Source organism: Bos mutus, chromosome 14, assembly GCF_027580195.1.
Source record: "Bos mutus isolate GX-2022 chromosome 14, NWIPB_WYAK_1.1, whole genome shotgun sequence".
NCBI lineage: Eukaryota > Metazoa > Chordata > Mammalia > Artiodactyla > Bovidae > Bos > Bos mutus.
In genome coordinates, this window is record NC_091630.1 from 1,136,648 (window position 1) to 1,159,624 (window position 22,977).

Sequence of the window (22,977 nt, forward strand, 5' to 3'; positions counted from 1 at the left end):
ATGCAAATCAAATCCACTATGAGGTACCATTTCACGCCAGTAAGAATGGCTGCGATCCAAAAGTCTACAAGCAATAAATGCTGGAGAGGGTGTGGAGAAAAGGGAACCCTCTTACGCTGTTGGTGGGAATGCAAACTAGTACAGCCACTATGGAGAACAGTATGGAGATTCCTTAAAAAACTGGAAATAGAACTGCCTTATGATCCAGCAATCCCACTGCTGGGCATACACACTGAGGAAACCAGAAGGGAAAGAGACACGTGTACCCCAATGTTCATCGCAGCACTGTTTATAATAGCCAGGACATGGAAGCAACCTAGATGTCCATCAGCAGATGAATGGATAAGAAAGCTGTGGTACATACACACAATGGAGTATTACTCAGCCATTAAAAAGAAAACATTTGAATCAGTTCTAATGAGGTGGATGAAACTGGAGCCTATTATACAGAGTGAAGTAAGCCAGAAGGAAAAACACCAATACAGTATACTAACGCATATATATGGAATTTAGAAAGATGGTAACAATAACCCTGTATACGAGATAGCAAAAGAGACACTGATGTATAGAACAGTCTTTTGGACTCTGTGGGAGAGGGAGAGGGTGGGATGATTTGGGAGAATGGCATTGAAATATGTATAATATCATATATGAAACGAGTTGCCAGTCCAGGTTCGATGCACGATACTGGATGCTTGGGGCTGGTGCACTGGGACGACCCAGAGGGATGGTATGGGGAGGGAGGAGGGAGGAGGGTTCAGGATGGGGAACACATGTATACCTGTGGCAGATTCATTTTGATATATGGCAAAACCAAAACAATATGGTAAAGTTAAATAAAATAAAATTTAAAAAAAAGAAAAGAAAGCCTTCCTCAGCGATCAATGCAAAGAAATAGAGGAAAACAACAGAATGGGAAAGACTAGAGATCTCTTCAAGAAAATTAGAGATACCAAGGGAACATTTCATGCAAAGATGGGCTCAATAAAGGACAGAAATGGTATGGACCTAACAGAAGCATAAGATATTAAGAAGAGGTGGCAAGAATACACAGAAGAACTGTACAAAAAAAATCTTCATGACCCAGATAATCACGATGGTGTGATCACTCACTTAGAGCCAAACATCCTGGAATGTGAAGTCAAGTGGGCCTTAGAAAGCATCACTACGAACAAAGCTAGTGGAGGTTATGGAATTTCAGTGGAGCTATTTCAAATCCTGAAAGATGATGCTGTGAAAGTGCTGCACTCAATATGCCAGCAAATTTGAAAAACTCAGCAGTGGCCATAGGACTGGAAAAGGTCAGTTTTCATTCCAATCCCAAAGAAAGGTAATGCCAAAGAATGCTCAAACTACCACACAATTGCACTCATCTCACATGCTAGTAAAGTAATGCTCAAAATTCTCCAAGCCAGGCTTCAGCAATATGTGAACAGTGAACTTCCAGATGTTCAAGCTGGTTTTAGAAAAGGCAGAGGAACCAGAGATCATATTGCCAACATCCGCCTGATCATGGAAAAAGCAAGAGAGTTCCAGAAAAACATCTATTTCTGCTTTATTGACTATGCCAAGGCCTTTGACTGTGTGGATCACAATCAACTGTGGAAAATTCTGAAAGAGATGGGAATACCAGACCACCTGACCTGCCTCTTGAGAAACCTATATGCAGGTCAGGAGGCAACAGTTAGAACTGGACATGGAACAACAGACTGGTTCCAAATAGGAAAAGGAATACGTCAAGGCTGTATATTGTCACCCTGTTTATTTAACTTATATGCAGATGATCTGAGAGTACATCATGAGAAACCCTGGGCTGGAAGAAGCACAAGCTGGAATCAAGATTGCCGGGAGAAATATTAATAACCTCAGATATGCAGATGACACTACCCTCATGGCAGTAAGTGAAGAGGAACTAAAAAGCCTCTTGATGAAAGTGAGAGTGTAAAAGGTGGCTTAAAGCTCAACATTCAGAAAACTAAGATCATGGCATCCAGTCCCATCACTTCATGGGAAATAGATAGGGAAACAGTGCAAACAGTGTCAGACATTATTTTTCTGGGCTCCAAAGTCACTGCAGATGGTGACTGCAGCCATGAAATTAAAAGACGCTTACTCCTTGGAAGGAAAGTTATGTCCAACCTAGATAGCATATTCAAAAGCAGAGACATTACTTTGCCAACAAAGGTTCATCTAGTCAAGGCTATGGTTTTTCCAGTGGTCATGTGTGGATGTGAGAGTTGGACTGTGAAGAAAGCTGAGCGCCGAAGAATTGATGCTTTTGAACTGTGGTTTTAGAGAAGACTCTTGAGAGTCCCTTGGACTACAAGGAGATCCAACCAGTCCATTCTGAAGGAGATCAGCCCTGGGATTTCTTTGGAAGGAATGATGCTAAAGCTGGAACTCCAGTACTTTGGCCACCTCATGCGAAGAGTTGACTCATTGGAAAAGACTCTGATGCTGGGAGGGACTGGGGGCAAGAGGAGAAGGGGACGACAGAGGATGAGATGGCTGGATGGCATCGATGACTCGATGGACGTGGGTTTGGGCGAACTCTGGGAGTTGGTGATGGACAGGGAGGCCTGGCGTGCTGTGATTCATGGGGTCACAAAGAGTCGGACATGACTGAGCGACTTAACTGAACTGAACCAGGATCCTTTGTCCATGGAATTCTCTAGGCAACCATCCTGGAGTGGGTTGCTGTTTCCTGCTCCAGGGGTTTTCCCGACCCAGGGATATAAGATGAGTCTCCTGCACTGACGGGTAGATTCTTTACCACTGGGCCACCAGGGAAGCCCTCTACATCTGACACCCTACAGCAAAACAAACTCTTGATTGATTAAAAATGTAAACATAAAACAGAAAGTCCTAGAAGTATGAAAGAAGAAATGTTTGGATTTTAAAATAATATTGGAGTGGAAGAGACATTTCTAAGAACTGGCTAGAGCCTAGGAGCTGTGAATGACATTGTGGTCAACTTACCTGTTTTCTTAGTATATAAAGAGTCTTATAAATCAGCAAGGAAAAGACCAGAAACTAATAGAGAGTTTGGCAAGGAAAATTTAAAAAACTGTTCACTGGAAAAGAAAAAGAAGTACAAATGGTTTATAAGCATGACAGCGCTTGCTCATCTTCACTCAGTTAAAGAAATGTGAGTCAAAGCAAGGACATTTAAAAAAGGTTAACTGATCAGATGGGGCAAGAGTTAGAAGTCTGCTAACAGTAAAGTCAAGGCTATGTGGAAGCAGATACAGCCACGCTGTGGTCGTGAGAACGTAAAGAGGCCCTTCTTTTTAAGGGCAGACTGCAAAGAGCTCTCAGAGTGTGAAAGTACGTGCCCTTCGACCCGGCAGTCATGCTGTTAGTCGTTTCTTTACCGAAATACTCTCATGCATTTGCACAGATAGAAGCACAAGGACGGATTGCAGCTTTGTTTGTAATAACAAACAACTGAGAACAACTTAAATATTTACACACAGAATTATTTCAATAAAAGATGATGCAGCCACCTAATGCATGGAATACCATACAGCTATTTTTTTAAAAGGAGGTGAAATTACATAATCTCTGTGATTCATTGTAAAGCAAGAAAGAAGCACGTACAGAGAACGCTGAAACAGAAGGATCTCTGTGATTCATTGTAAGGCAAGAAAGAAGCACGTACAGAGAACAGTATATACATATTCATCCACAGGAAGACTTATAAGAACGTTTATATGGAAAATTTTTGGAAGAAGAGAGAATAAAGATTTAACTCAGGAGCAGGGGTAAACCCAGTGGTCTGGGATAAAGAGAAGGATTCATTTTTTACTATATCCTTTTGAATATTTTAAATGTATGTGGCTTTCATAATGAGAATTTAAAAAGCTAAATACACAATGCAATCACATTCAGTAGGGCAAATTCCAGATCTCTTCACTGACCCTGCATGACTTCCAGGATTAGGTGCGGAAGCCCCGCCGAGCATGGACGCCTCCTGCTGACGCGGCCTAGGTGACCTTGCTCACCGTCTCCCAGCATTTCTCTTGGTCAAAAAGTGAGTGAATAAATAGATAGATGTATAAAAATGTTTTTAAAAAGCTTGCACTGGTGTTTCCAATGAACATCACATTTTGACTAAATGAGCTTTGCAGTCTTATGACCCACTGTCTTGTAATTGTCTTCAGTGTATTTTTTTCTTACCTTCACTGAATACTTTTGAAAGGGTGGAGTTCTAGGAATTGGGAACTCATTGAATTCTCCCAAACCCAGCTTTCCCATTTTACAGACTAAAAATGCCAGACTTCTTTCTTTGTAGTCTTTTTTTTAGAAAGAGAGAGAAGAATGGAAAGCTCGTCTTCATTTCTTCTTACAGCTTTTTAATTATTCACTTCTGGTTGCGCTGAGTTGCCCTTGTTGCACGCGGGCTTTCTCCAGTCACGGTGAAGGGGGCTTCTCTTGCTGCGGAGCAGGGGCTCCTGGCGCCCCGCCTCAGTAATTGCAGCTCAGTGGGGGCTCAGTAAAGAACACAGGAGACGTGAGAGGTGGGCTCGATGCCTGGGCCAGGAAGATCCCCTTGAGGAGGGCACAGCACGCCACTCCCGTGTCCTTGCCTGGAGAAGCCCATGGATAGAGGAGCCTGGCAGGCTATGGTCCGTGTGGTCACCAAGAGTCAGACAGGACTGAAGCGCTTTAATGGCACGCGTGAGCTCAGCTGTTGTGGTTCACGGGCCCCGCAGCCCAGTCAGGAGTTGTGGTTCATGGGCTTAGTTGCCTCTCAGTGTGTGGACTCTTCCTGGACCAGCGGTGGAACCTGTGTTTCCTGTGTTGGCGGCCGGATTCCCGTCCTCTGTACCACCAGGGAAGTCCCTTTCTTTGCAGTTTTGATGGATGTTTCCAAATGAAATGATGCTGGTCTTTTTAAGATGTCTTCACTTCCCTTGGACTGCAAGGAGAACCAACCAGTCCATCCTAAAGGAGACCAGCCCTGGGTGTTCATTGGAAGGACTGATGCTGAAGTTGAAACTCCAATACTTCGGCCACCTGATGCGAAGAGCTGACTCATTGGAAAAGACCCTGATACTGGGAAAGATTGAAGGTGAGAGGAAAAGGGGATGACAGAGGATGAGATGGCTGGATGGCATCACTGACTCAATGGACGTGAGTCTGAGTGAACTCCGGGAGTTGGTGATGGACAGGGAGGCCTGGCGTGCTGTGGTCCATGGAGTCACAGAGGTGGACACGACTGAGTGACTGAACTGAGCCCTCCCCTGACATTGCCGTTCCTTTAGCCACACCTACCACAGCCATACCTATGGTTTCTTGAGCACATCATCACCTCAGTGTCTTTATTCCGTTACCTTTTTTGGCATGAATGTCTCTGATTCCTTCCTGGAAAATTGTTCCTCATCCACTAAGGCCCACTTCGAAGGATACCTCTTTTATGAGCTCTGATCTGACACTTTCAGGCATAATTAGCTTTTCTGTCATTTCTGCTCTGGGAGGACTTTAATCTGAGGGAGGCCAGGTTTCTCCTCATCCCATCTGCTCTGTGAGCCCCACGACGACTAGATGAACCTGAGCCCTCTTCAGAGCAACTGAACACTGGACGGTTCCCACCGGACGTTGGAGGGTTCGGGTGGTGGGGACTCTGCTGATGGCAGTCTGGGCTCCACGTTGGCTTGGGCACGTCACCCCACAGAGGAAGGGCAAGAAGGGACCAGACAGGGGTGTTGATGCCACACGCATGTATGTGTTTTACACGAGTTACCTCTTCCGTTCTTTACCTTTCAAGCAAGTCATCTTATCCTCATTTTGGAAATGCGGAAATCTAAGGCTCAGAGACTCAGATGGTGAAGAGTCTGCCTGCAGTGCAGGAGATCGGGTTTGATTCCTGGGTGGGGAAGACCCCCTGGAGAAGGGCTTGGCAACCCACTCCAGTATTCCTGCTTGGAAAATCCATGGACAGAGGAGCCTGGCGGGCTCCATGGGGTCGCATAGAGTCGGACACGACTGAGCAACTAACACTTTCATGGCTCAGAGAGATTAAGTAAATTACCCGAGACGGGTGGTGGAGTTTGGTGTCAAACTTGGGACTTTCTGGTTGTTCCCATTGCGTTCTGGAATCTGCTTTCCGGGAGGGAGAGGTTGAGACTGAAGCAGCCCGTGTTCTCCCTCGAGGGGGCGCGTCTGCAAGCTCCCCGCTCTCTCCTGCCGCGGAGGTGAGCAGGGCGGGCTGAGGGGACGCGGAGGGGAGCAGGGCTGAGGAGATGGGGGGCGGCACGGAGGGGAGCCGGGCTGCAGAGATGGGGAGAGAGCGGCCTCCATCCGCGTGGCTCAGCCTCTCAGTCTCCAGGGGAGCCCCGGGAAGCAGGGCTGAGGAGATGGGGTGAGGGCGGCCCCCTCCGCGTGGCTCGCCCTCCCCGTCTCCAGGGGAGCCTGGGTTGTGGATGCGCTCCTGACCCCAGCCCTGTCCTTCCAAAAGGCCAGCTGGAGCGGTGACGCCTTCTGGAATAACACGGGGAGGACAATGATGAATACTTGGCAAGCTCTGGAGTAGGAAATGCGAAACACGTGCCTGGTTGGGGTTCCTTCACATGTTTCTAATCAACCAACCAGATTTCGCTCCAGTCTTTTATGGCTTCTCTGAAATTTGTAGGGAAATCGAAAGCCAAGTGTAGGCCTGGTCTGATTTGTGGTTGCTCTCGTAAATACCTTGTCCCTGACTCCTTCCACCACTTAGTGAAAATTAATATTGCAGTAAAACTTCTTAGTCATAGTTTCCAGGGGGTGAAATTTCTTAGCTTGTCATATGGATGACATGAGACCAGTATGGTTGGATGAGTCTGTATGGAATCTGACAAAAGACAGTTGAAAATAGATATTGAAAATTCTACAAGTAGGATGTACTGCAGCTTCAATTCCATTCAAGAAGCGTTTTAAGCACCTATTACATGTGAGGTATGACCAAAACTGTATAGAGAGGTAAGTCCTACTTTTCTGAGCAAAGTCCATATCTTACACTGAATACATCTTAAAGTGAACTCACTATCTTCATAGTTCTGAGCTCAGATGGTGACACTCCCAGTCACCCAGTTGCTAAAGCTAGAAACCCTGGGACCTTCTCTGATTCTTCTCCCTTCCTTATAACCATATTTGATCAAGTCCAAGTGATTTTTCCTCTGCAATTAAAAAAAAATTTGCTTTCTCATCTCCGTTGCCATAAGTCAGGTCTACATCTTCATCATCTCTTGCCTGAATGTTCCAGTGGGTTTCTGAGTTTGCTCCAACTGATGTCCATCGAGTCGGTGATACCATCCAGCCATCTCATCCTCTGTTGTCCCCTTCTCCTCCTGCCTTCAATCTTTCCCAGCATCAGGGTCTTTTCCAATGAGTCAACTCTTCTCATCAGGTGGTCAAAGTATTGGAGTTTCAGCATCAGTCCTTCCAATGAATATTCAGGATTGACTGGTTTGGGGTTCCTTTAGGGTTGACTCGTTTGATCTCCTTGCTGTCCAAGGGACTCTCAAGAGTCTTCTCCATGCTGGGGACTCCTAACCTAATCCAAGAGGGTCAGGGAAGGTGCTATTTAAGTGCTATTTAAGGTGCTATTTAAGAAGAAAGACTTACCCAGGTGAAGAGAAGAATGTGGACGAGAACGCGGGTAAAGAGTCAGCAGCGAGGCAGAGGGGAATCCGCGATGCTAAGAAGGAGGGGTTACAATGCTGAGGCCAAGAAGGAAGCAGGCAGAAGAGCTAGTAAGCATGCACCGCCAGCAGGGAGCAGCAGGTCCTGGGGCACCTCCCGCCCTTCCTGGCTCTGAGGCAGAATGGCCAGGGCTGGGCTCACGGCTTGGCTTGGGCAACATGGACCAGGATCCAGCTAACTAGAATCCTTAGCTAGAAACCTTTGTCAACAGCCAACAACCCTGACCAGATTATCACTTAATGAGGTTAAGGAGTTGACACTTTATCTTTGCAACAGTGGAAAGCCTTGCAGGGCACCAAGCAGAGGCATTAGCTCAGGTTGGAATTTTAGGCTGATCTGTCCAACCGCAGTTTGGAAGGGAGATTGGAGACTCCAAACTGGAGTCAAGAGGAATGGTTAGGGGGCTTTCTCAGAGGAAGCGGAGGCCTGGCCTTAAGGAGTGGCATCCATCAGAATCAGCACCATTGTGAGCAGAGAGAAGCTAAGCAGCAGCCTGAGGGGAACCAGGCAGGAACGGGAGTCTCTTACTCTTTCTTGCCAGAAGCCCGCATCAGTCAGAGACAGAACAGTGGATTTGCTGAACCATGATTTCGACTCAGTGAGGAAGCAGTTTTTTTTTTAAACACCTTTACTGAGGTATAATTGATATTAAAAATCTGTGCATATCTAATGTATATAATTTGATGAGTTTGGCCATATGCATTTCGAAAACTGGTATAGATGATCTTATTTGCCAAGCAGAAATAGAGACACAGACATAGAGAACAAATATATGAACTAAGGGGGAATGTGGGAGGGTGGGAGGAATTGGGAGATTGGGATGGATACCCGCGTAGTATTGATACTACGTGTAAACAGATAACTATGAGAACCTCCCGGAGAGCACAGGGAACCCTGCTCAGCGCTCTGTGGGGACCTGAAGGGGAAGGAAGTACGAAGGGGGGACATATACGTGTAAGGCTGATTCATTTTGCTATAGAGACTAACACATCACAAAACAATTACAATAAAAATTAATTTTAAAAACCCAACAAAGTGACAAACATATCTATTCCCTCCAAAAGGATTCTTAACAATAGAAACTCGGCAAAGGAGCAGACAGAGAAACAGCACAAGACTCTTTGAGTCCCCCATGCGTGTCCAAATGCATGTCCCCTTCGGCCTTTTGAGGTATCATCACCTCACCTGCGCCGAGGACACCGATGTTTGTGTTGTCTGGCCTCCCCCTGGAAACTTTTTCACGAGGAAATTGAAGAATCTCATTCATTATCCAGAAAAGCAGCTTGAGCTTTCACGGTTGTGCAATCGCACCAAGTTAAATTTTTACAGGCCCTTGGTTGGCCTGGCGCGGGTGAAACGTGAGCCCGCAGGGTGGGTGTGAGGCGGACAGGGAGTCAGACAGTGATGGAGTCAGCCGCACTGCAGACTGGCCTTGGTCTGTGTTCATATCTTCTGGCTCCAACTCAGGGGTGCTTGAGGGCTAGCGTTTGGTCTGGAAAAACCATTAACGAACAAAATAATCGTTCATATTTTCTCTAGTTTTCTAATCATGTTCAAAAATCTGTTGTTTTATTTTTTTAGGTCTCTTGATTTTTATTAATTTTTAAAAAAGTTTTTATTTTATATTGGAGTATGGCTGATTAACAGTGCTGTGACATTTGGACAGCGAGGGGACTCAGCCACACAAATCCATCTTTCCATTCACCCTCCACACTCCCCTCTCATCCAGGTGCCACGTAACACCGAGCCAAGTTTCCTGTGAGGACTTTGTTGGCTACCCATTCTGAATCTAGCAGAGTGTACATATCCGCCTTAGAGAATGAACTTATGGTTGCTGGGGCGAGAATGGGGGGAGGAGACGGTGAGGGAGTCTGGAATCGACATGGACACTCGGAAAATCTATTTTAAGCAAAGGGCGAAAAATCCCTGCCGTGAAAGAGCAAGGTGTCAGGAAGAGCTGGACTCTAATCCCTAATGTTTTCCTCTCTCAGGTTCTGGAGAAACTTGATGAGATATACCCTTCTCTGGGTCTTATTTCCTTGTCTGAAGATTCTTCTGTGTGATAACCCCAGGCTTCTATGAAGTCTTTGCATTTTGAAATGTCAGCTCATAGTAGGTCCTCAATATATATCTGAAAATTGGAGGGATGAGCCTTGTATGCTAAGCCCAGAGCTGTTAATGGGAGACACATATATGTACACCTATGGCTGATTCATGTTGATGTTTGGCAGAAATCAACAAAATTCTGTAGAACAGTTATCCTTCAATTAAAAAGTAAATAAATAAAAAAAAAAAAAACATTAAACACTCAAAAAAAAAAGGCCCTTTGTGTTTCAGCTGTTCTCAGTCATCGGCACAGGTGGTGGCTGGACACAGGCCCACGGGCATGTACACGGCTGTCCCGTCCCAGATGGGAGGAAGGCAAGAAAAAGACGGTCGGGCAGCATCTGCACAGAGGTTTGCCAGACGTGCAGGAAAGGCCATTCACAGCAGGGGAAGTCAGGGACAGCCCTGGTGGGCCAGAGGTTAACAACCCACGCTCCTGTGCAGGGGACACAGGTTCGATCCCTGGTCGGGGAACTAAGATCCCACATGCTGCGGGGCGACAACCGAGCCCAATCCGTCTCCACCCACCCGCCCCCCACAACTTTCCACTAATGGTTGCTCTTCAGCTGAAGCTTCAGCTCCCCACCGTCCCTACTTTCATCAAGCAGAACGCACATGACCATCTGGCGGGGGATCTCCACACGGTGTGTGAAGCTTTCCTAGAATAATGGTTTGAATTACTTTTGTAAAACAGCAGAACCCTCTTTCCATATTGAATTTTACTTAGAGAAACAGTGTGAAAACAGCTGTGGTCAGACAACAACTACAACATCATAAATATTTATCAGGCATTTATAATCTCCCAAGCACTGTGCTATGCATTTGCCATGTATCTTCTCATTTAATCTTTACTACGATCCTACAATGTGCTGCTTATGAGACAGGATGATTTCTATCCTCTTTTTAGAAAGGAGGTAGCTGGGATAGCGGTAAAGAACCCGTCTGACAATTCAGGAGATGTAAGAGACCCAGGTTCGATCCCTGGGTTGGGAAGATTCCCTGGAGGAGGGATGGCAACCCACCCATGGTTCTTGCCTGGAGAAGCCCATGGACAGAGGAGCCCACAGGGCTGTGAAGAGTCAGACACGACTGAGCACAGCCGGGACTGAAGGTGACAGCTCACGCACACAGAGGTCCGGCAGACGCAGGCAGTCTGTCCTCGGCGCGGGTCCTCATGGTGCAGGAGGTCGGGCGAGCCCGCCTGGAGTCTGCGTGCTCCCCTTCCTCCTGCGAGGGCAAGGGTAGCTAAGCCTGAGCCTCCTTGCTCCAGCTCAGGAATTCAGATGATTTCCCAGGATGCTGTGTGACGTGATTTAAGAAACATTGCCCTGGTTTCTTCTCCGGAGCAAACCACTCTACAGAGTCCACATTCTGCCATGTTGATTCAACGTGAAAGGGGTCCTGTGGCCAAGTGAGTCTTCAGATGCAGAAAGAAGTGACAGTCACACACACACACAAACGGGTGTTGTATGCTTCCATTTACATGAAATGTACAAGACAGGTAAATCTATAGGAACAGGAAGTAGACTGGTGGTCATCTAGGACTGCAAGATTGGGGAGTCATTAATGGATGATTAATGGCTACAATGTTTTGCGTTCTTTTTTTTTGGAGTGATGAAAATGTTCTAGAATTGATTGTGGTGATGGTTAACTCTGTGAATACCCTAAAAACCATGACTTGTACCATTTAAATTGAGGAATTGTATGTTATGTGATTTATAGCTCAATGTGGCTGTTAAAAAACCCAAAACAAAAAATAAAAATAAGCACAGCAATGATCTTCGAGTCAAAACGAATCACGACACAGCTGTTGGCAGCAACATGACCACTCTACCAGGGACACAAGCAAGGAGAGGGGGTAGCCCTCTGGGGACCCTGGGGAGGATACCAGATCTTCCTGGCAGTCCAGCAGCAAGCAAACGCCTCAGGCAGCTGAGAAGCTGTGTGGGTGATCTTGGTAGAGCTGACATCATGCAGAAGCTTAGAGCCACGAGAGTGCAGGGCTTGTTTGCCTTGCACGCCCAGATAACAGATGCTGTGAGGAGGACCCGGGGAAGAGGATCGCAAGATAGGCAGGAGCTCAATGATCCCATTCCTGGAATCATTCATTCATCCATTCATTTCTTTTTTCAGAAAATATTTACGCGGGGTAAAGGATGTGACCGAAGTGAAGAAGGCTGACAGCTGATAACGAGGGAGAGGACGGCTCTCTGGATTGGCTGGTCGGGGAAAGGCTCTTTGAAGAGGTGACTTACAACTTGGTTCTAAAGGAGGAACTGGCCTTGGAAGATCCACCGAGAAGTATGTTCCATGCAGTAGACACGTGGTGTGTATGTGTCGTTGTTAAAAAAGAATAGGCATATATTCAGATGATATTAGGAAAAATGGAGCACGCTCTGTGGGAGACAGCTGAATGTGTTTATAGATTGTGATGAAATCAGTAGAGAACAAACTGAAAGCTAAGGGGATGGTTGATGAAAGAATGTTCCAGAAGACCTGAGAAGACAGGGATTCTGTCGCATGCAGAATGGAGACTGGACATACAGTTTCTGGTGCCAGGACAGGAAGCAGAGCTCCCTCCTGCTAGTTCCTGTGATCTCTGCTGGCGAAGAGGAGACTGTCTGCTGAAAGAAAGGCGGCCGGGAGCGGGCTTGGGGTTCTGAGGGGTGGGAAGGACCGTGGAGTGGGCGGGGGGCTGGCCAGGGCTGCATATAAGGCGTCTGGGCGCCGGGCACCGCACTGTGGGGTATGCAGATGCTGGGGCCAGAGGACACGCTATGCACTGTTGTGTGGCTCTTGCAGAGCACGATGCTGGGGCTTTGGAGACGGTCTGACCCAGGTTGGACCGGGAAACAAACAAACTGAGCAGGAAAGCGAGTTAAGATCGAAACTGACATTAAAGTCTAGACCAGGACATAAAGGAAGGAAGTGATGTCGAGAAGGAGGAAAAAAGCAGAAGGATTCTAATGAGTCAAAAGCCAAATAAGCATAATGGGAAGAAGGGAAGGCATCAGAACGGAGCTAGTTCCTTGTTACTCCGTGGTAGCCCTGCACACACACATTAAAGTACTTGCAAGGATAACAGTAGCTACTTGTCACTGTAAGAAGAAAGGCAAGTTTGACCTACATAATTTCATTTAATTCTCATAGCACATAACATAATCCCCATTTTACTGATGAGAAAACTGAGGCTTAGTGAGGTTAAATATATTGCTTGCAGTTTATAGCTAGGAAAAAGAAGAAACTGTATCTGTCTGATGACACCAATGCCCACAACCACCAGACAGATACACATTTCTTACTGTAGAATAGTCTATGACTCCTGCACCCTTGTGTTAAGGGCTGGTAACCCAGGCCAGTCATAGTAACCCATCAGGCTTGGCAGGATGAAGTCCAAATCCCCTCAAGAGACACAGAAGGTCAGAGTCCAAACCACACCCTCCTCTGTAGTCACAGCCTCCCACACCCTCTGTTCTCGCCTGTAGGAACTATTTTCAGAAAGGCCTCAGGACAGCTTTTGGACATGATGCTATCCGGGTCAGTGATGTCCTTCTTCCTCTTCTCCTGGCCGAAACCTTCCAGTCCTTCCAGACTGAGTGTGAGTATCAGCCCCTCTCCCCTTGTCTCAGTGGAAAAATCACAATGATGCCATTTTCCAGACCAGCTGTCTCCAGAGCATCTCTGCAGACCCGCACCACAGCTGTCCTCCTCACACTAAAACTCTGGTACACTGACTCCTTGTTCAGGGCTCTCTTTACAGTCTCATAGCCCCTTCCCCTTCCATTCAGTATTTCACCATCTGGAAGGGCCCAGAAAAAGGAGGGGAAAAGACTCTGACCAAGGCCAGTGATGGGCTCAGAGCAGCCTCAGGGATCCCCGGGCTTGTTCCAGCACTTCAGATTGGCCAGTCTGGTTCCTGCAGCATCCTTTTAGCAGCTGGTAAAGAGGAGAAATCAGACAATAAAACAATGTAGTCTATGAACTCAAGATATCTGTGGATATCCTTAACTTTTAACACTTTTTTTTAACACTTTCTAACACTTATAATCCAAAAATTAGAATGTTGAATAGTTATCTTTGCTCTGTGTTATACATTATAACTATAATAGGTGCTTCTGTGTTATAATCCAGTTAGTGGGGTGGGTCACTCAGTAGGGAGGTGGGTGGTTTGTGGGTGCACCCAGGATGTGGTTGAAAACCCCCCGCAGATTTCACTTTCTGGTTGGCTGATTGGGCAGATATCTTATTTTTCTGGAGCGGTTTTTTCCTTCTGTGTAGAATGGCAGTCGTAGGAGAGCCTTCCTGGCATTGTTTGGGAGGTCAAATGACAGGCTGATTGTCCAAAGCTCTTTGTCAACTGTTGCAGGCTTTAGGGGGAGATAATGGGGGTATTATTTCCCGGAGTGTGAGAGGACCTTATAGGAGGCACTGCCCGCGTTTAACCTGGAAATGCTAATTCAGGGAACTCACCAACCGCGCGGCAGGAAAACCCGGGGAGAGGCCGGGGCCGGATGCAGGAGCAATGGCAAGTCAGACCCCATGGAGTCTCCCTGAAAGAGAAACATTAACCCGGCGCGTCGGGGTGGGGACGGCGGCCCCCGGACGCCCCGTCTGCGCCCCCGGGGCCGCTCCAGGCAAAGGTCACGCGCGCGTCCTGCCGGAGGCCGGCTCCCAATGGGCGCCGGGGCCCCGGGACGGCGGCCCCGCGCGGGGAGGCCGGGAGGCGGGCGGCCGGCCGGGGGCAGGGCCGGCGGGGCCGCGCGGGGCCGCAGCAGCATGGGCCGCCGCGCCGAGCGGGTAGGTGGGCTCCGCGGGGCGCGGAGCGGGGCTCGCCTCCAGCCTGGGCGCCCGGGCGCGTCGGGGTCTGCAAACGCGCGCCCCGCTTCGGGAGACCCGGCCGCCGGTCCCGGCGGCGGCGCCCCGCGCGCAGCGGGGTCGGGCTTCGCGGGGCTCCGTCCTGGGGCCGGCCGGGCGCTCTGTGCGTTGCCTGCGGAACCAGGGCTATGCGGGGAGGACGGGCTTGTCGTCTTAAGCCATCGGTTACGGCGAAGCTCTCGGGGGTCCTCCGCCTGGCCCCGGAGGGGACGCCCCCCGGAGGCGGGGGAGCCCCTTCCACAGGCCGGGTCCGCGCCCGAGCCGCGGGCCTTTGTGCCTCACCGGGACGAGCGGAGCCTCCTCCCCGGGAGCGGAGCTGGGGCCGCGGAGTCCGGCCGAGCCGCCTGGGAGCCGGAACCCCGCGGGGCAGGACGGGGGCCCAGGGCGGCAGGGTTCGGGGCTGCCGTCCGCCACACGCCCTGGTTTCGGTTTAAAGGTTCACCCCCAATAAGGGCAGGGGAACAAAAGCCCCGCTGGCGCCCGGCAGGACGCAGAGGGGGAGGCCGCCCTGGCGTCTGTGGAGGTCGTTCCCCTCCGGCTGGCGGGGCCAGGGACGGACCGTCCTCCTCACCTCAGCCAGTGAGTGTGTGTTTCCGCGCTTCCTCACCTCAGCCAGTAGGTGTTTGTCTAGCGCTTCCTCTCCTCAGTCAGTAGGTGTTTCTCGAGTTTCCTTGCTTCCTCTCCTCAGTCAGTAGGTGTTTCTCGAGTTTCCTTGCTTCCTCTCCTCAGTCAGTAGGTATTTGTCGCGTTTCCGCGCTTCCTCTCCTCAGTCAGTGGGTGTTTGTCGAGTTTCCGCGCTTCTTCTCCTCAGCCAGTAGGTGTTTGTCACGTTTCCGCGCTTCCTCACCTCAGTCAGTAGGTGTTTGTTTCCTTGCTTCCTCTCCTCAGTCAGTAGGTGTTTGTCGCGTTTCCGCGCTTCTTCTCAGCCAGTGGGTGTTTGTCGAGTTTTCACGCTTCCTCACCTCAGTCAGTGGGTCTTTGTTTCCGCACTTCCTCTCCTCAGCCAGTAGGTGTTTATCGCTTTTCCGCGCTTCCTCTCCTCAGCCAGTAGGTGTTTGTCGCGTTTCCGCGCTTCCTCTCCTCATTCAGTAGGTGTTTGTTTCCGCACTTCCTCTCCGCCGCCTTCCCATCTCTCCCACCCAACTTCTTGAAAGAGTGGGTGACACCGTCTCCATGTCCTCCTGCGCTAAGTCGCTCAGTCAGTCTGCCTCTTTGAGACCCCATGGACTGCAGCCCACCAGGCCTCTCTGCCCAGGGATTCTCCAGGGGAGAACACGGAAGTGGTTGCGTGTCCTCCTCCAGGGCATCTTCCCGACCCCAGCTCAAACCTGCGTCTCTCACGGCTCCTTCACCGGCGGGCCGGCTCTGCACCACTAGCAGTACCGCGCTCGGCCCCAGGCAGTGCGGAGGGGCCTCTGCTCTGCCTCTGAGGACGAAGCTTGGCTGGGGTGCCAGAGGCCTCTGGGGCCTCAACCGTGCAGTCTGTTGCCTTCAGCCTTCCCCAGGGCTTGTCTGTGTCATTGTGAGTGGTTGGTCATCCTCTCTCTGAAGAATTTTACTGTCCTGGAGCCTTTGATGCTGGCCTCCTGGTCCCCTCTGACCTGTCACCATTGACTGCCTCCCATCTTCCCCTTGGTCTCCCTGGCACACCTCATCTACCTCCATGGTTTCCCCCGCTTCATACACATCTTTAGCCTGTTTGGGTCTTTCTCCTAAATGCCACCCTTCTCTACAGCATCTCTCCGCTCTGCGGTCTCATGGAGCCTCTTCAAGTCCACGAATTCAGACTGAGCGTCTCCTCCCCTCCCCTCCTAGGCCCACTCCTCTGCCATTGTCCACCGCTCAAATGGGGGTCCCTCGTTGTCCAAGCCAGACAGGACAGAGTCACCCTGGACAGAGCCATCATCCCCTTTCATTCATGACACCTGGTCAGTCCCCAAGTCCTGTCCCCTTCCCTGCCTCATGGGTTTTGTGCACTTGCCAGTGTCTCCAGGCCAGCTCAGTGTCAGTTCAGTGTCAGTCAGGACTGCCCCACGTTGACTCCCGTCCCAGCTTTCTGTGAGTTTCATTTGAGACCAGTACTGCCCACCCCCAGGCGCCCTGTATCCGTCCTGTATCAAATGGTCTTTCTAATGCAGTGCAATCATGCAGATCTTTTTGGAAGAGTCCACAGTGGGTTCCTGGTTTTTCCTTTTGAGAACAATGTTGATGTACACGGGAGCTCTGGACTTGCCCTTTACCTCTGTCTTCAGTGTGCTGTCTTATCAGTCACCCACTCCCTCTCCATGTATGATGCACATGTGATGCACACCGTACTCATGCAGTGTGTAAATTCAGGCATGTGAAGCTATTTCCTCACCTTGACTTTCCTCCGTGTCCTTCTCTTGGGTCTGGTCTGACTTCTGTTTTTTCTTAGACTCGGCTGGCAGCCCCTCTCCTGGAGACCACCCAGGCCATCAGCTCCTTATCCTCCAGCAGGGTGGGTGGTCCTCTCCTTTTCTCCCAGAGTTTCCTCATCTCTTCTGTCAGAGCATTTACCATTCTTTGTTGCAAGAGTCTGCTTGCTTGTCCGTCCTCCACTGGTCTGTAGGCTCCTCGAGGGCAGGATCAGCTCTGTCTGTCCTCTCGTCCTTTGAGCCTGTTCTCTGGACCCAGGGGGGACGCTCAATGTGTTTATGTGAATTCTTGTACAATTCTGGTCAGTGACAATGATCCTCAGGCGTTGAATAAGGTGACAGAGATACAATGTTTAATACAACATGTAAAGAATGAAAAATGAATGTCAACCCTGATTATCAGGGACAGGCACAGTCTTCCAAGTATTTAACAAGTGAAGGTGTAAACTTTCTGGGTGTTTGAGATAACCCAAGCGAGGTGGACTTCTTTTGTTGTTCTGGCCGCCCAGCATGTAGGATCTTAGCTCCCTGACCAGGGATTGAACCTGTGCCCCCTGCATTAGAAGCTCAACGTTCCAACTCTGGGACGGCCAGGGGAGTCTCAAACTGGGCCTCTAAGAGAGCCCTTTGATAAACTGACATCAAAGAATCAAGCTGGCATGTTTTGACACCAGAAGCAAGGCTCTGAAGGGACCACCAGATGAGATTTCTGAGGCCTGCTGGAGTGATGGAGGCTTTGGAGACTAGAGATGAAAAACTTCAAATTGATTTTCTAAAGAAACACGTGCATTCAGAACTCTATAGACAGAGTGACGGTGACATTCTAATAGGGAGCTATTTAACTGCAAATTGTTCTTTGAACTGTTTGGAGACACAGTACATTACTGTGAGATCCAAACATACATTACCTTTTAGAAAAAAATGTGTCATATACACCACATGGTGCTTTTTGTAAACTTTCAGGAGGTTCATCCAAGCCTACTCCTGGGCCCCTGGCATGGTCATGAACCTCAGGTTCAGAATCTCTAATCAAAGATGTTATTCATCCAGCAGGCATTTGGGAGAATAGGTGGTGATCACCAGGAGCCCACTGCAGTCCAAGAACGCACCTTTTCTCTTTTGGGAGGGTCCCAGTGGACTGGGTGCCATTGAACTTGCAGTTGAAACGCTGGAGGTCATGTCCCTGCTTGAGCACTCATGAGCTGCATGACTTTCTCTCTGAGCAACTGTTTTATTATCTATTAAAAAAGGATAACTAAAATAAAGTTTATGAAAGGATTAACATCTGGAATGTAATTATACTCAGTTTACCTAATCAATTCAAAAACCGTGATTTTAGGAAGGGCCCAGATCTCGTGACGTGCTCCTGCATTAGAAGCATGCATGTGGGCTGCATCAATGACTGTCCGAACACATTCACTAAAGCATAGCTGATCGGCAGATGGACCTCTTTAGAAGGTGTGCTCCTGGGTCCATCTCCACTCCTGTTTTATTCAATATTATTAATATCCAGGAAGGCATAGCACACTACTCATGTTTGCTCAGAGACAAGGCTTAATTAAGGATTAGGAAGCCAGAAGTTAGCAATAAGTTGTAGTACACTTTGATATTTTATCTTTGGAAGGAGTGTGCAAAAATAGATGCAAAATGTATCATGTGTGCCCAAAATCATTTGCAAATTATTGTGTGTGTGACACAGAGAGAGAGAGCACGCGTGCTCGAGCACAGAAGAAGGAAAGTTAAAGACGGAAGTGGTGGCTTCATATACTTACAGTGTAGGGACTTAAATGGACAATAAAATCCATCATGAAATTTTCTGCTAAAATACTGTTCGGTTTTATTAAAAGAGGTGTGGAATATAGAACATGTAAGGCAATTGTCACTCTAATATGTGTTATGCAAACCACATTTAGAACAATTGTATATAGTTCTGGGTGCTAGATATGAACTCATTAGCATTTTTTGAGCACATGTATGTATGTGGTGGTGGTTTAGTTGCTAAGTTGTCTCCGACTGTTTGCAACCCCACGGGCTGTAGCCCGCAAGGCTCTTCTGTCCATGGGGTTCCCCAGGTAAAAATACTGAAGTGGGTTGCCATATATATATATATTTTTTGAGCACATATATTGGGCTGGCCAAAAAGTTCATTTGGATTTTTCTGTAAGATGTTATAGAAAAATTATATATATATGTGTGTGTGTGTGTATAGTATGTATATATGTGTGTATGTGTATAGAGTGTGTATATATATACATATGTGTACACATTCATGTATACATATATTGGGTGGGCCAAAAAGTTCGTTCAAGTTTTTTGGTAACATCTTATGGAAAAATCCATAAAATCCATCCATACTGTAAAATATATATATATATATATATACACACACATACATATATATTTGCATACTATGTTCCAATCCGGAGAAGGCAATGGCACCCCACTCCAGTACTCTTGCCTGGAAAATCCCATGGATGGGGAGCCTGGTAGGCTACCGTCTATGGGGTCACACAGAGTCAGACACGACTGAAGTGACTTAGCATAGCATAGCATGTTCCAATCACTGTGCTTAGATACTGATGATCATGGTGCTAAAAAAACAGACTTGTTTTCAGGGCGTTCACAGTATAGGCAAGGTGCTAGATGAACAAGCAGGGGATTTTAATTCAATGTTACACTTGCTATAATAGGGGAAGCTTAGGTCCCTGAGGAACCACTTAAGGGGTTTTTAATTCAGACTTAATGGAATCAGGGTAAACTTTTAGAGGCAGTGATGTTTATACCGAAATCCAGAAGCGAAGTATGGGTTAGCAAGGTGCAGGTGGTGGAGGGAAGAAGGTTCCACGTGTAGGTGAAGTGACTTCGGTGGGGCAGAAATCCCATGCAAGGAATCGAGGGAAGGGGCATGCACCCAGAGTGAGGAGGAGGAGAGAGACAGACCAGAGAAGTGGGTGGGACTAGAACTTCATGCTGCGAGGCTCTGACTGACCCTCAGAGCAGTAGGGAGCTACTGAAGGTTGTAAGCAGGGCAGTGTCACAGTCAATTTTGTGGAAAGATCAACATAGTTTGGAAAGATCAATCAGTTTTGGAAAGATCAATATAGACAATGGGTTGGAGGGATGGTCAATGAGAGAGAGGGAAGAAAGGGGAAACGGCTTAGGAGGAATCGCTGTGGTATAAGCAAGAAGGGATGGTGGCTCCAGTCAACGTGGTAGCAGGCAGATGAGAAGAGAGTCGCATTTTCAAAGCTCAGGAGCTAGAAAGCAAGGAGCACCATGCCTCGAGCTGCTGTAGGGACGGCTGCAGGACATGTAACCCGCAGAGAAGTCCAGCGAGCCTCTTCAATTGTCTCTATGTCTTCCTCTCTCCTGGAAGAAAGCTTAGACTGTGCCTGTCTGTCTGAGATGGCAGCAATGGGCCAAATGGGTGGGAGATACAGGGAGATAAATTTCAGCTCGGTACAATGAAGAGCTTTCTAACAGAGCTGGTCCAAGGCAGTGTGTTCTTTGTCACAGAGATGTTTAAACAAAGGCTTGATAAATATTCTAGGGAAAATTACAGAGGTAGGGATGGGGTGGCCAAGCTGGAGGGCATTGACATTTCTTGCCAACTCCAAGATTCTAAGATTCTGGGTATGAAGTTAAGATATCTTACTTAGCTTGGCATTTAATGCCCACTGTGACCCTGCCGTCAGTAGGACAGCCATATGCTCTGGTTTCGCTGTGTCTCTCTAGTGAATGCCCGTCACCTCCTAGTAGCTATTAAGACTACTCAGTGTTCCCTCTCAAAAGACTTCATCTGATAAATTTTTATGATCATGCATATCTTGACTCAGTATTCCTGCCTTGTCCTCCGGCATCCTGTTAGATACCCTAAGAACTACTCATACTGCACTTCTGTTACTCTTAGAGGAGACCTTGGAGAAGGAAATGGCAACCCACTCCAGTATTCTTGCCTGGAGAATCCCAGGGATGGGGGAGCCTGTTGGGCTGCCGTCTATCGGGTCACACAGAGTCGACACGACTGAAGCGACTTAGCAGCAGCAGCAGCAGCAGCAGAGGAGACCTAGCATTCTGTTGCATGTTGGTTCACTTAAGCCATTTCCTCTGTCAGGAATACCCCTCCTCTTTATATTCTAAATACCTTACTGAGAATATACTTTTTCATAAAGGCCTAACCTAAATGTGCTTTCCAGGTGGTTCAGCAATTAAGTATTGACCTGCAATGCAGGAGGCCTGAGTTCGATCCCTGGGTCAGGAAGATCCCCTGGAGTAGGAAATGGCAACCCACTCCAGTATTCTTGCCTGGAGAATTCCGTGGATGGGGGAACCTGGTGGGCTGCAGTCCACGGGGTCCCAAAAGAGTTGGACACAATTGAGCGACTAAACAACAGAAACAACCTAAGTCAAATGCCAAGTCCGTCACCCAGCTTTCTGATAACTTCATAAGCTGCATTATAGTGCTAAGCGCTGCGTCATGCCAAGTCGCTTCAGTCATGTCTGACTCTTTGTGACCCTATGGACCATAGCCCACCAGGCTCCTCTGTCCATGGGATTCTCCAGGCAAGAACGCTGGAGTGGGTTGCTAATAGTGCTGAGTATCAGTACATAATGATTTTTATATGTATTTGGTTTTTAGTTTTTAAATGAGAGTGTAGTAGCTTTACCACGTTGTGCCAGTTTCTGCTGTACGGCACGTGAATCGGCTGTGTGCATACATCCATCCCCTGCCCGGTAAACGTCCCTCCCGCCCCAGCCTGTGGCTCCAGGTCACTGCAGAGCACCGACCTGAGTTCCCCCTGCTGTATGGCAGCTTCCCACCAGTTAACCTATTTTACACCTGGAAGTGTATCTTTATACATATTTGACCTCCCTCTGTTATCCCCTAGAAGTCTAGTACAAAGACCTGTGAAAAATAGTCACCCAGTGGTATGAATTATACAATGTTTAAGGCAGTAACCTTTCAGAAGAAAATTCTCATTTATTAAAAAAGTCGTATTTTCATTTTATGATTTATGCATTTTGTAGAAAAAATTTAATAAGGGGAATAACACTGAAAAAATTGTCTGTAATCTTAGTACCTAGAGACCAGCATATTAACATGTCAGTGAATATCCCTTCTATATTCTTTTATGCACATGTAGTCTTAAAATTGGAATCACGAGCATCCTTCTATAGCCTGCTTTTCAGTAAAACATACCAAGTGTTTTACTCCATGTCATTGTATGTTTTCAAAAACACGGTCCTCCGTGGGTGCTGACTTCTGCTCCATTCTGTAGCTGTCTCCTGCTCTGTTTAACTAACTCCTCCTGGGGGACATCAGGTTGTTCCTGTCTTTCAGTGTTGCCAGGAATGCTTTGACAACCAACTGAGACGTACATCTTGTTCCCATACATCCATTCTGTGAGGGACATTTACATTTTGTAAAATTGCCAGACAGTTGATGACCAAAAACTGATATTGAGTTGCTTAGAAAACATGCGTTTAAAAAGGGTCTAATTTAATTTAAAAACTTCATTTCTACTCTATGTTATATAAATCTGTTGTATATGAGACTTTATGTGTGTGTGCCTAGGTCTCCACTTCTCAGTCCTCTAACGTAATGAAGGAATCTGATTTTAAAATGTGTCAACAATCGTGGGCTTGATGCGGAAGTAAGACATAACCAGTAAATACATTTCTTGACTGAAGAATTGAGAATTTGAAATCTAAAAACTTTAGCATCTCTCTATCAGTGTGACACATTTTTATTTCCAAGCTAAATATAAGAAAAATGATGATGTATGTTACAGGATAAAGAGAGTTCTCTGAAAAGAGAAACACTGCCTAATAATATGGTGTCTGGAAAAGATACATGACCGTGGTCTTAGAATTTTACTCTAAAGAGAATAACTAATCTCCTTAGACACTCAACAAG

The 22,977-nt window shown here is 47.6% G+C and overlaps 1 protein-coding gene and 1 long non-coding RNA gene across 8 annotated transcripts in view; one reads left to right on the forward strand and one right to left on the reverse strand.

The window, feature by feature from the left end:
* Positions 1-10,493: 10,493 nt before the first annotated feature.
* On the reverse strand, positions 10,494-15,676 carry LOC138990782 (uncharacterized). 2 transcript variants are annotated; one of them, XR_011466884.1, is made up of 3 exons: positions 15,272-15,676; positions 14,260-14,339; positions 10,494-13,725 (listed from the first exon to the last, which is right to left on the reverse strand). It is a non-coding gene; the product is annotated as an uncharacterized lncRNA (long non-coding RNA). The 2 variants fall into 2 exon arrangements; XR_011466883.1 differs by lacking the exon at positions 15,272-15,676 and having other exon boundaries at positions 14,260-14,399.
* ENPP2 (ectonucleotide pyrophosphatase/phosphodiesterase 2) overlaps positions 13,263-22,977 on the forward strand; it is a 132,778-nt gene continuing 123,063 nt past the window's right edge. For 4 of the 6 annotated variants that reach the window (XM_070382877.1, XM_070382879.1, XM_070382882.1 and 1 more), the window contains exon 1: positions 14,418-14,586. In XM_070382877.1, coding sequence (XP_070238978.1) covers positions 14,464-14,586 — 123 coding nt within the window. In that variant the 5' untranslated portion in view covers positions 14,418-14,463. Of the gene's footprint in view, positions 13,388-14,177; positions 14,315-14,417; positions 14,587-22,977 lie in introns of those variants that run through there. The other 2 variants (XM_070382878.1, XM_070382881.1) reach the window with 2 other exon arrangements.